General features: G+C 61.1%; 2 protein-coding genes across 2 annotated transcripts; one reads left to right on the top strand and one right to left on the bottom strand.

Annotated features, from left to right (window-relative positions):
• Positions 1 to 352: 352 nt before the first annotated feature.
• Positions 353 to 3196, bottom strand: GPR142 (G protein-coupled receptor 142). Its single transcript, XM_021678467.1, has 3 exons — positions 3103 to 3196; positions 1855 to 2013; positions 353 to 1224 (listed from the first exon to the last, which is right to left on the bottom strand). The coding sequence occupies exons 1-3, from the start codon at positions 3194 to 3196 to the stop codon at positions 353 to 355; spliced, it is 1125 nt and encodes a 374-aa protein (XP_021534142.1).
• Positions 3197 to 7779: 4583 nt separating this feature from the next.
• On the top strand, positions 7780 to 12210 carry BTBD17 (BTB domain containing 17). Its single transcript, XM_021678466.1, has 3 exons — positions 7780 to 7864; positions 9328 to 9604; positions 11136 to 12210. The coding sequence occupies exons 1-3, from the start codon at positions 7780 to 7782 to the stop codon at positions 12208 to 12210; spliced, it is 1437 nt and encodes a 478-aa protein (XP_021534141.1).
• Positions 12211 to 12419: the final 209 nt, after the last annotated feature.

Here is a 12419-nt window from a genome sequence, read left to right as displayed (position 1 = left end):
CATCCATCTTGCCTTTCATTCATTCATCCAACCCACGTTAATCCAGCCTTCGAAACGTGCCAGGTGAAATGTCCCCCACAGAGGAATGCCCGGAGCAGCTGACTTTATTAGCCTGTGCCTGGCAGAGCCCTCTCCTTGGGCCAGGAAGTCGGAACTGCTGGTGAAGCTAATGTGAGAGTTGGATAAATTGGACGCCCCCGCACCTGGGGAGCCGCCGCCACAGGAAGGAGCCTTCCCCGCCCCACCCTCAGATGGCGAAGTAGGGTGTTGATAAAGTCTTGCGGGCACACCACAAAGGCAGCAGTAAATCCGGCCCCGAGCCGCCCCCAAGCACCCTGGCTGGGCCCTGCCTCTACCGTTCTGCCCCTTTGGGAAGTCCTGGAGGCTTTAGCGCAGGGTCCACCACCGTACCCTCTGGCCGTGACCCCAGCGTGCAGGGCAGGTGGGCATCGTGGACGACCTCTCGGATGGTGGCCCGGAAAGTCTTGCTGACAAAGCAGTAGAGGCCAAAGTTGACTGCCGTGTTGAGCATGGCGGCCATGTTGGCCACGTCCAAGGCCAGGTGGACCCTCCAGTCGCGGTGGACGGGGGCCACATACAGGTGGTAGAGCATGACAAAGATCCGGGGTGCCCAAAGGAGGGCGAAGAGGGTGGTGACGCCCAGGAGGATGGCTGTACTCTTGCCCACCCGGGGCCGCAGCCCACTCTGGCTCTTCCTCCGCAGCCGGCAGACAATGGCCAAGTTGGTGACCAGGAAGACGCCACAAGGGATAAAATAGACCGTGAAGCAGTGAGCCCACTTGAGGACCTCGTCCAGCATGCTGGGGGGGTCCACGTCCCTCCACACATCCAGCCACCAGTAGAAGGGGATGCCCGTCAACAGGGCGGCACCGAGGACAGTGGCGATGGCCCGGCGGGTCCGGCCTGGGGACGAGGCGGCCCGGTGACGCAGCGGGTGGCACAGGGCGCTGTAGCGGTCCACCGTGAGCAGGACAGCAATCCAGACTGAGGCGTGGTTGGTGGCAAACTCCAGGATGTTAGCCGAGCGCACCACAGCCTGGGGCACCTGCCGGGCCAGCACGGCCCCCTGCAGGAGGAAGCCCACGAACACGATGACCACCTGGGTGACGATATCCGAGGCCGTGAGAGCCAGAAGGTAATAGTAGGATGGCTTCCTGGTTCTGGTGGCCAGCCGGGTCAAGGCCACTGTGGTCAGGAGGTTGACTGATGGCGACAGAGGTCACAGAGGGCAGAGGCATTAGAAGGGCTGCTTAGGCTATGTTTCCAAGGTGTTATCTTCATCCCTCTCCTCTCCCTGGCTTCTCTTTTCCTCTTTCCAGACCCTTCTTAAAGCTCACTTTATCAGGGAGACTAACCAGGTCAGCCCTGCCCTGTCCATCCATCCACCACAGGCCATTGACTTCACCCGGGGGCAAGGCCCTACACACGGGCAGGGGTGGGTAATTCCCCAAGGCTGAGACCATCTGTCCTTTCCTGCCTCCACTTCCCCACCTGTCCCCTAGCTCTGCTGCTCTCAGAAGCAGTGGACCATAGCGGAAGATTTCAACCGAGCTGAAGGCAGTCCTACATGAACTTAGCCTAGCACAGTGCCCACTGCCAGGGGGGTGGAGGGGGCTGTCCCTTTTGGTGAAACCTTGGCTTTAGCCATGAGCACCCCAAATCCTGGCCCCTCACTTTTACTCCCCACGATGCTTTCCTCCCCAATGACCCAGATCACCCTATAAAGTCAAAGAGTGTCCTGGAGTCTAAGATTCTGGGTCTCAGAGGCACCCATCGAAGGAGGACCCCCATTTCCGCCCATCCCCAACTCCCAGACCCCAGCTTCCCACTCACCAGGCAGCCCCAGGCCCAGCAGGATGCTGTAGTAGATGACAGGGATGACACCAGCCACACACGGGGACCGCTCTGGGATTTCTGGCCAGTGGCCTCCCAACTCCTGGCTTGGCCCACTGCCATTAGCTGTGGGCATCAGGGTCGCTCGTGGTGGGCCATCTAGGGAGGAAGCAAGGGTCGGGTTAGAGTTTTAGGTCTCTCTCCAGCCTGCCCCTGCCCCTGAGATCATTATTCCTCCCTATTCTCTGCACATCCCCTGGTCAGGCCCAGCAAACGGCAATCCCCGTTGCCAGGTCCACCCCACCCCACCCCTGACTCCCCCATTAAAGGGAAGAAGTCCTCCGTGGCACTTCTTGCTGCCATGGACACTATTTCTCCATTGCATTGCTCGAGGTGCATCTTCTGCCTGGAAGGCAGGGCCCTGAAACAGGTGGACGGCATAGTCAGGGGGCCGGGGGGGGCGCCCATTTGAGCATGCAGATTCCTGGGCCTCGCCGCAGGCAGTCTGAGCCGGGGTCCCGAGTGGGGCTTGGGCAGCTGTGTGTTTAGCGAGCAGCCTGGGTGATTCTCACCCCCAGTGCTTCAAGAAGCCCCTCGGCTCTACTCAGCAGCCAACTCGTCTCTAAAGGGTGACATTACTAGGTTTCCTGCTCTTCTTCCCCAAAGAGCAGCCCTCTTTCTAAGGTTAGCACTACTGGAGCTGGGATGGCCCTGGTTTTCGGATGGGGAAACTGAGTCCAGAGAAGTAAGGCGACCATATACTCTGGTCCTTGCTCCTCTCAGCCCACACTTTATTTATTTATTTTTTTTTTTTAAGGATTTTACTTATTTATTTGACACAGAGAGAGACACAGCGAGAGAGGGAACACAAGCAGGGGGAGTGGGAGAGGGAGAAGCAGGCTCCCCGCCGAGCAGGGAGCCCGATGCAGGGCTCCATCCCAGGACCCTGGGACCACGACCTGAGCTAAAGGCAGACACTTAGCAACTGAGCCACCCAGGCACCCCTCAGCCCACACTTTAGATCTTTAGGTTTCAGGGTCCAGCTTTTGATTTCCTGCTGAAGTCCCACCCCCCAGTCATCCCTGCCCTCCCCCCGCCCGCATGTCGTCCCCCTCCCCCACCCCAGCTAAGCCTAGTTTCCCCGCCCACCTCTCACTGGTGATCCGCTTCCAACTTCTAGGTTCCTCGCCTGTCCCTCACCTGCCTGCCACTCTCCTCTCCCCTCCCACCTTGTTCTGGATACTTTACCTGCCTCCCGCCCCTCAAGCGTCATGCTCCTGGGTCCTGAGTCGTAGGTCACCTCGTGGCTTTTCTGGGAGTCCCTGCAGCTCCCTCCCAGCATCACCAGCTCTCCAAGGGGTGGTTTGCCCTACGATTCTTCCGGCAGCACTGAGACTGAGCCGGTCGAGACTGAGCCGGTCAGTGCAGAGAGGTGGGGTGGTGGGAGGAGGGAGGAGGAGGAAGGAAAGGGTGGGGCCGAGGCTCAGGGGAATGAATCTCCACAGTGGATGCTGCCTGGAGCAAACCAGGATCCCCCGAGGCTGCACAGGCAGGGGTCAGGCTGAGAGGGAGGCCTGGAGGAGGGGACTGGACTGGGGCTCTGGATAGGCTGCCTTGTGCTCCAGGGCACTCTGGGGACTGGCCTGGGCTCAGCCAGGGCATTTACATCCTGAGGGTGAGGACTTCTGGACAAGGCAGAAGGATCCCATCTGTGGCGTCAGACAGGAGGGCATAAGGGGAGTAGGGGGGAACCAGTGCAGGGCAGGGGTGAGGCCGCCATGGGCAGGGCTCACATCTAGAGGGAGGCCGCATGGGCCAGGTTTGAAGGCAGCGGCGGCAGGCAGTGGGACAAGGAGGCTCCCCGGGGGGCTGTGGGGGTGGAAGGCAGGCAGCCGTGCGCAGTGGTGGCAGTGACCACCCGGACAAGCCTGACCAGGCCACCAGCAGCTCTGGGAATCCAAGACCCAGTGGCCCCACGAGCTGTAGTTTTCCTAGCCTTGGTGAAATGGACCATCCCCCCGGGAATATTAGTCACTGGCAGACAAACAGCTGCAGGCGCAGTGGGCACTCTGGAGAGACTGGAATCTGTGCCCACTGGCTCCCCCCACCCCCTTGGGGACGTGACCAGTGTGGCCCACAGTGGGCACCAGGGACAAACGTGTGGCCTGACTCCGGAGGAGAGCCGAGGTCCAGCCTGGAATCACTTCCCATGCCCATCTCTGGGCATGTAACAGAGCTGGCTTCTGGGCTCCCTAAGATAGATCCCACATCTGGGGCTAGGGCTACCTGGACCCTCAGCCCCACTCCCACCTTCACACCCACCTGGGCTATCACAGAGGACTTGCTGCCCCCTGATGGCCGTGTTCTGACCCTGCAGGCCTCCAGGGAGTCCACGGGCTTTGGCCAGGTCCTCTGGGTGGGTAGAGCAGGACCAGAACAGGCACGACCCACTCAGATCCCCAGGCCGTGTTCCAGGACCCCAGCCCCAGAGAATGCAAGAAGCACAGATAGTTCTGCTTCTGAGGACACCACCTCCCTGCACCACGAGGCTATGGGGCAACGAGGAGCTGCTTACAGTCAGGTTGAAAAGACCAAGCATGTGTGAGGGGCTCCGGCAACATTTCCTGAGCTCTTACTCTTGTTCCTACACCTGTCACCCTCAAGGCAGACCCACAAGCTAACTCTGGTGACCTCCATTTCACACAAGAGGGGACGGAAGCTCAGAGAAGTTCAGCAACCAGGCTAGGGCCGCAGAGCCACCCTGTGGCATGGGAATTTGAACCCCAGAGCTGTTCACTTGTCACCCCCTCACACAACCTTCCCCCCAAGAACAGGTGCACAGGCAGGAAGAGGCCACTGTGAGCTCAGGCTTTAGGGAGGAAGGGGATGTGGGTCAGACAGAACACTCAGATAGGGAGGGGCATTGCTGTGGGGGGGGATATCACGGTAGCGGGTGCCGGGGCAGGAGAGTGGATCGGCCACTGTGACGGCGCAGCCTGGCTTCCTGGAAGCTTCCAGTAGCCTGTGACTTCCTTCAGGGAAAGATTCCTTCTTGTTTATTATTAGTGTGCCCCCCCCTGAGTACACTGGCCTGGAACCTAAACTCAGGATCCCCTATTCCCCAATCTAAGTGTCTGAAGGCACCCTAGCTCAGGAAGGGAGATGTTACAGATCTAAGGGAGTCCACACTCTAGGTAGGGCTGGGTCTGGGGACCCACTGCTCTGGGGTGGGTATTACCCCCATCCAGCGTCTCATCACCCATTCTGCAGATACAGAAAACCATCCTGCCCCAAGCCTGCAAGAATTTTCAGTGGCTTTTACAGCACTAGAGATTCCTTGCCCAATGGGGATCATATCTGTCTGAAATAGCTTCCCATGTAGGGACCCAGTGTAGGGTCATGGGAAGAAAGTCAAGCAGAAAAGTGGCATTTGAATCCTGGCTGCCAGGAAAGCTCAGACAAGTCACTTAGGTTATAAACACTCTTTGTCTCAGGCAGGAAGTAGCACTCCTCTCTGGGAATTGTTCTAGCTTGTGAGCTCATCAGACTTGCTCTCAAGGAATGATGGAGCTTCCAGATCCACAGGGCAAAATAAAATGGAGTGTCTCAGATCCTGTATCTCAACGGCCGTGCAGGGCAAATGCCCTCCTTTCTCTCTCCTGCTCCAAGACTCTCGCACACGACACTCATGCACATATGTGCATGCACACACACACACACACACCACACACCACACACACACACGCACACACTCCAACAACTCTCAGACTAAGAAACCGAGAAAAGAGTATGCCTATTTCTGGAAAGTCAGCTTCTAAATCGTTAGAGGAGGTTCAGGGACAACGAAGTTAGCAATTGTAGGAGGAGGGGCCTCTCAGAGATGGGGGGTCAGAGGCGACCCTTCTGAGTCTTCTTGGTCATCTGGGGCCTCCCGATCCCTGCACACTCGGAATGGCATCCATCTTACTCCGGGGGGTAAATCTTAGCTTGTGCGTACATGACAATCACCCAGCGTGCTTAGAAAATACTGGTGTCCTGGCTTCTAAGTAGAGCACGGGAGATTCCAACACAGATGGACTCTACCTTCTAGAAAAGCAGATACAGCCCCAAGGAGGCTGGAATTAAGAAAAGAGTTTACGGAAAGCCGGGTTTCTGAGTTAGTGGGTTCTCTTACCAATGTCTCTTTATCACCAGATAACGCTCCTCCTGAAAAGCATTGCACATGGAAACAGGGGTGCTCTCGGAGGCCCGGAACCCCATCACACTGAGGCTCTGTCATGCTGGTCCGGGCCGGGGAGGTGGTACAGTCCATGGGAAGGGCAGGCAGGCAGCCAAGGGATGGTGGATCTGGACGAGGGGAGCCAGGCGTGAAGGTCAGGGCACCCGGGAGGGGTTTCCGCTGCGCTGGATTGCTCCATCTCTGCCAACCCGGACGAGGCAGGTGCCAGACCCAATTCTTGCTCTCTCTGCAGCTCTGGAGAGGGGGTGGAGCTGTGGTGTGTCTGTGCCAGCCCAGAGCAGCAGAAATCAATGCATGGAGCTCGTGCCTGGGACCCAGAGAGCAAGGGAGGGCAGGCTCCATCCCCAGTCAAGGACCCAGCCTCGGGGGAAATGGAGCTGGATCTCTCAGTCCATCGGTTCATGGAGCTTAAAGCAGAGTCCGTCCCAGGAAGAGCTGGGCCAGGCCCCACTTGCTCCCCAAGAGGGTGAGGCCTCAACAGAACACACGGACGCACCCACTCCCCTTGGGCTCTAGACCCCACCCTCCTCTCTCTATTCATTTGGATTTAGAAGAGCACTCCTCCGCACTGACCCAACTGAGACTGTGACCTAGCTTTCTGCCTCGATTTCTCCTACAGTTGAGGCGGGATGCCGGGTCTGCTGTGTGTCTCCTTGGAACTCTGGGAAGGGAAACATTACATCTGGAAGTTAGAAGCTGGTAAAAGAAGGCTTCCAAGAGGTAAGCCTAGAGACCTGAGGCACTCAGGAAGGCGAGTTAAAGGAAGCGACGGGGCAGACAGGTGCCCACCTCAGCATCTCCAGTCCCCGAGCCCAGATTTGTGCTGGTTGGGCAGGGGGGGTGGGCTGTCTGCTGAGGGCCAGCCTCTTGCAAGGGGGCCAGCCCTGCTCTGGGCAGAGGGCCTCCCACGCAGAGGGGCACGGTGCAGTGTGTAACTGCTCCGGGCCCAGCCCTGCCATCTTGGTTGACCTTGATCCTGGGGGATGATGGTCACAGTCCCCAGGGGACCTCCCTAAAGGCCCATCACCCTCCCCAGAGCAGGCCAGGAACATGCTCGACAGGGAAGAGGAAATGATACCAGTTGTCCCATGGGCCCCTATTCGAGACCCTTGCCCTGCTCTCTGAAGAGCTAGCCCACCCCAAAATGGAAGAAGGGGAGGGATGGGGGCCTGAGCTGCTCCTCCTCTCCCCTCTTCCAGACCCTTCCTTTGTAGCCTGCTCACCATCGCACTTTAGCCAAGACGCTGCCAAGAGCGCTCTGTGCCAGGACGGACACTGGGCCAGGGGGCTGGGGCTGGGGACCCGGGACCCTCTGGGCCAGCAGCTGCCAGAGGTCCTGGAGCCCCTGGCCTGCCCTGTGGAGAGCCTAAAGCCTCCCAGGAGAGAAACGACTAGTTCTGCTGGGTGGTGGAAGACGTGGGGGAGGGTGCCGGATCTGTCCCCCTCGGGGGCCTGCGGGCAGCACAATAGCCCCAGGCTGCCACTCTCTGGCTTAAGTGGTTGCCTGGGCAACAGCTGGGGCCAGTTTCCACCAATCCTCAGCAGAGGCAGGGTGGGGGGAGGGAAGCTGGCCGGGAAGGGGGGTGCCATCCCCTTGTGCTGAATCCTATATAAGGAGGAGGGATGTGAGCACAGTGGTCTGGGCTTCACTGTCCCTCCAGGGAGCTCAGGGGCGGGGCACAAAGATGCTTCGCTTGGGCTCTGCCAAGCCTGGGTCCTGGGCCAGCTTCTGGGCCATCCTGACCTTGGTGGGGCTGGCCACTCGAGCAGGTGAGTGGGCAGTGGGTGGGGTGGGGGTGGAGGGCAGGGAAGAGAGGCAGGACCTTTCGGCCCTAGCTGCATGAGGCCGGGAGGGGGCGGTGTCCAGCTCCACGGAGGAGGGCCGCCTGCCTGGGGGGAGGGCTGGGGAGGCAGGCGGGGCTCTTACAGGCAAGACCTTTCTACCGTCCATTGTCCATTGTCCCAGACAGGTGGGCCCAGGGGCCCAGGCACCCAGGCCGCGGCAGCCGCTGCCGTCAAGTGGCAGCTTCGGGAGGGGAGGGCTGGGAAATTAACTGCCCACCCACCTCTCACCCTCCCCTTCTCCCTCAGTCTCCCTGTCTCTTATACGCAGATGCTCTGCTCTCGTGTGAGCCTTCTCTCTGGTAGTCCACATGGCCTGCGCGTGCGTGCGTGTGTGTGTGCGTGTGCGTGTCGGGGCAGGTGCTCGTGGCTTGCTGTCAGACACCCACCTTGTCTCCCTCCGAGGCTCCTCACACTGTTCTCTGTTTGGGGAAGCTGTTGGCAGCCTTTTCGGTCCCTGAGTTTTCTGTAACAGAGTGCATGTCCCCATCTGACCCTCACGGCATTCCCTGGAAACACGAGAGAAGGGCCCAGGGTGGCCAGCCTGGCAGGCTCGACACACAGGTGCCCTGAGAGTCCCCTTCCAGCACCAGCTCACCCTCTGTGTTTTCTCTGGTCCCCCACCAGCCACCTGCTGCCAGTGGACTTCAGTCTCAGAGGTCAGGACCCAGGAGGGCAGCTGGGCCAGGAAACAGCTTCTCCTCCTGCCCGCAGCCCTCTTCTCACGCTCGGCCTCGCCCCTCCCACTCAGTGCTCTGGCCCCCCTGACCCTCTCGCTGCTCCCAGCACCGCCAGTCTATCCTTTCCAAGGGCCTGTGCAGGGCTGGCGCCTGTCCTCTGGCTGGCTCCTTCTCGTCACTTCCTCAGGGAGCCATCCCTGATTTCTGCCCCTCAAGTAGCCCTATCCTGACTCTCACTTCCCTTATTCATCACAGTCCCAAACTAGAGTGCTTATTTGTGCACTTAATGCCCGTCAAAGGAGCTGGTTGGTGCTTGTCTCAGGAGGTGAGAGGGGTGGGGTGCCTCAACCCTTGCCTGGCTCCCTGGCGTCATGGACACCGGTTCTGGGGCATTCTGTCCCACACTGGCTCATGATCTCTCCTCGCCAGGAATCTAGCCCGCTTGCAAGAGCATCCTCCCGGGGGGCTGCTCAGGGTCAGGCTGACAAGCTTCCCCACCCGGGAAGTGCTTGTGCATGCATGCGCGCGCACACACACACACACATACATGCATGCATCTGCGTGCTCCACGGGTGCACACAGGAATGCACGCGGCCTCCGCCTGCACCCAAGCGCATGCGTCTCCAGCTGGTCCCTCTGCACCCCTGGCTGGCACCCCCGCCCCGGGCCCAGGGGGCCTTCTCAGCCGTGCCGCGTTCCCTCCTGCTGCAGCTCAGAGAGCCGACGTGGGCGGCGAGGCCACGGGCACCCCCATCAACCACTCCCAGACGCTGCTCCAGCGCTTGCAGGAGCTGCTAAGGCAGGGCAACGCCAGCGACGTGGTCCTGCGGGTGCAGGCGGCGGGTACCGACGAGGTCCGCGTCTTCCACACGCACCGCCTGCTGCTCGGCCTGCACAGCGAGCTGTTCCGGGAGCTGCTGAGGAACCAGAGCGAGGTGGCGCTTCAGGAGCCCCGGGACTGTGCTGCCGTCTTCGACAAGTTCATCAGGTGGGCAAGGATTAGGGGGCGCCTCCCTCCCTTTCCCAGGCCCTGGCTCCTCGGCTCACAGGCTCCCAGAAGCGCTGGCGCCTCAGAGGACACCGTGTCCCTCCCTCCACCCACCCAGGTCATCAGGATGAAGGTGCCACCGCCTTACATTCATCCCTTCTCCCACTGCCCTCTCGCGTGACTCCCTGCCCTCGCCCGCAAGCTCTGTTTCCAGACCTGGTCTTGAGGGCTTTGCAAAACTGCAGATTCCTGAACCCCGCTCTGGATCGTCCGCTTCGGGTCTGGGGTTGGGCCCAGCAGTGATTTTTTATTTTAAAGCCTCCATGTGGCTTTAGTGTCTGGCCAGGTTTCTGAGCCGCCGGGCCTGGGGGGAGTAAGGCAGCTCTCTCTCCCATCCCCTGCTCCCAGCCCACTGCCTGGGGCACCATTCACACTATCGTTGGAGAGAGGAACCCGGTTTTCACAGTTTATTTGTTTATTAAAGATTTTTATATGTTTATTTGAGAGAGAGCAGAGCCGGAGGGAGGGGCAGAAAGAGAAGCAGGCTCCCCACTGAGCAGGGAGCAGGACATGGGCTCCATCCCGGGACCCTGGGATCGTGACCTGAGCCGAAGGCAGACGCTTAGCTGACTGAGCCACCCAGGCGCCCCTGTTTTAATGGCATAGACAAGATGGCTGCAGAATACCAGGCAGTAGGAAGAGTGTTAACACAGAAGGGCACAGGGTCTTCTCCCCAGGAGTCAGATCTATCAAAGCAGCCTTTCCCCAACCCCATCCGGTGCCTCTGCTGACATCTGATTGGCTAGAATTTAGTCACATGGCCATGCCCACTCTAAGGGACGCTGACAACCATCTTTATTCCCAGAAGCAAATAGTGGGGCTAAAATGCAGGGGAAAGGGGAGACCTGGGTGTTGGTGCAGCTATGGGCAGCTCCTGCCACACTCCCATGGAGCGTGTGCCCGTAGGGGCCTGGCAGGAAGGGTGAGCCGAGGGATGGGAGCAGATGGGGACAGGGAGTGAGTGAGCAAGACCCACAATAGAAAAGATCCAGTGAGAAAGATGAGCTGGCGAGAAGGTGAGGAGGGTGGAAGGAATTAACCTGTTTCGATGGCTTGCTTCCTAGCAAGTCCAGTTCACTCTCCCCCAGCTGTCACAGTGACCCTGGTACCCCCTTTCCCCGATGATTGGCATAAGGTTCAGTGCAGTTAAATGACTTGCCCACTTGCAAGTACGGTATGGATCTGAGGCCGGGGTTATAAAGCCCACAATGGCAGGAGCCTCGTTTGTCTTGTAGCCTAAACCTCGGCGCCTAGTAGATGCTCAGTAACTGCGTGCTGTTTCCACGTCCGCACAAGAAACGGTCCTTGAGACGAAGACAGGAAGCCTCGGGGCCCACTGCGCCGCTTGCACCCCTGGCCACAATGCTCTCCACCCAAGGCCGGGTGCCCCTTGGGGTGTGTGAGTGTGTGGGGTGGGGGCAGAGCTGGCCCCACCCTGACCCTGCCCCATCTCTGCGCGCCCCTCCCGCAGGTACCTCTACTGCGGGGAGCTGACCGTGCTGCTGGCCCAGGCCATCCCCCTGCACAGGCTGGCCACCAAGTACGGCGTGGCCTCCCTGCAGCGCGGCGTGGCCGACTACATGCGCGCGCACCTGGCGGGCGGCGCGGGCCCGGCGGTGGGCTGGTACCACTACGCGGTGAGCACCGGGGACGAGGCCCTGCGCCAGAGCTGCTTGCAGTTCCTGGCCTGGAACCTGTCGGCCGTGGCGGCGAGCGCAGAGTGGGGCGCCGTGAGCCCCGAGCTGCTGGCGCAGCTCCTGCCGCGCTCGGACCTGGTGCTGCAGGACGAGCTGGAGCTGTTCCACGCGCTCGAGGCGTGGCTGGGCCGCACCCGGCCGCCCCCCGCCGTGGCCGAGCGCGCGCTGCGGGCCATCCGCTACCCCATGATCCCGCCGGCGCAGCTGTTCCAGCTGCAGGCGCGCTCGGCGGCCCTGGCGCGCCACGGCGAGGCGGTGGCCGACCTGCTGCTGCAGGCCTACCAGTTCCACGCCGCCTCGCCGCTGCACTTCGCCAAGTTCTTCGACGTCAACGGCAGCGCCTTCCTGCCCCGCAACTACCTCGCGCCCGCCTGGGGCGCCCCGTGGGTCATCAACAACCCGGCCCGCGACGACCGCAGCACCAGCTTCCAGACGCAGCTGGGCCCGAGCGGCCACGACGCGGGCCGCCGGGTCACGTGGAACGTGCTCTTCTCGCCGCGCTGGCTGCCCGTCAGCCTGCGGCCCGTCTACGCGGACACCGCGGGCCCCGCGCTGCCCGCGGCGCGCCCGGAGGACGGCCGGCCGCGCCTGGTGGTCACGCCGGCCAGCAGCGGCGGCGACGCGGCGGGCGTGAGCTTCCAGAAGACCGTGCTGGTTGGGGCGCGCCAGCATGGCCGCCTGCTGGTCCGCCACGCCTACAGCTTCCACCAGAGCAGCGAGGAGGCGGGCGACTTCCTGGCGCACGCCGACCTGCAGCGGCGCAACTCCGAGTACCTGGTGGAGAACGCCCTTCACCTGCACCTCATCGTCAAGCCGGTCTACCACACCCTCATCCGGACCCCCAAGTAGCCAAGCGGGGCCGGGGCGGGGACGCCTCCGGAGTGGGAAACAGACGCCTGGCATGGGTGGCCCCCCGGGGTCTGGGAGGGGGGGGTGGTGGCGAATGGAGGTGCCTACACTGGCCCCCTGGGTGGCCAGGTGCCAGCGGCCTTGGAGCTGGGGTGGAGGCCAGGTGAGGGGTGGTAGAGCAGGTGCCTGGTGTCAGGAGCTGATTTCGC

This window comes from Neomonachus schauinslandi, chromosome 15 (assembly GCF_002201575.2).
Source record: "Neomonachus schauinslandi chromosome 15, ASM220157v2, whole genome shotgun sequence".
NCBI classification, from domain to species: Eukaryota; Metazoa; Chordata; class Mammalia; order Carnivora; family Phocidae; genus Neomonachus; species Neomonachus schauinslandi.
This window is presented reverse-complemented; position numbering and strand designations above follow the sequence as displayed.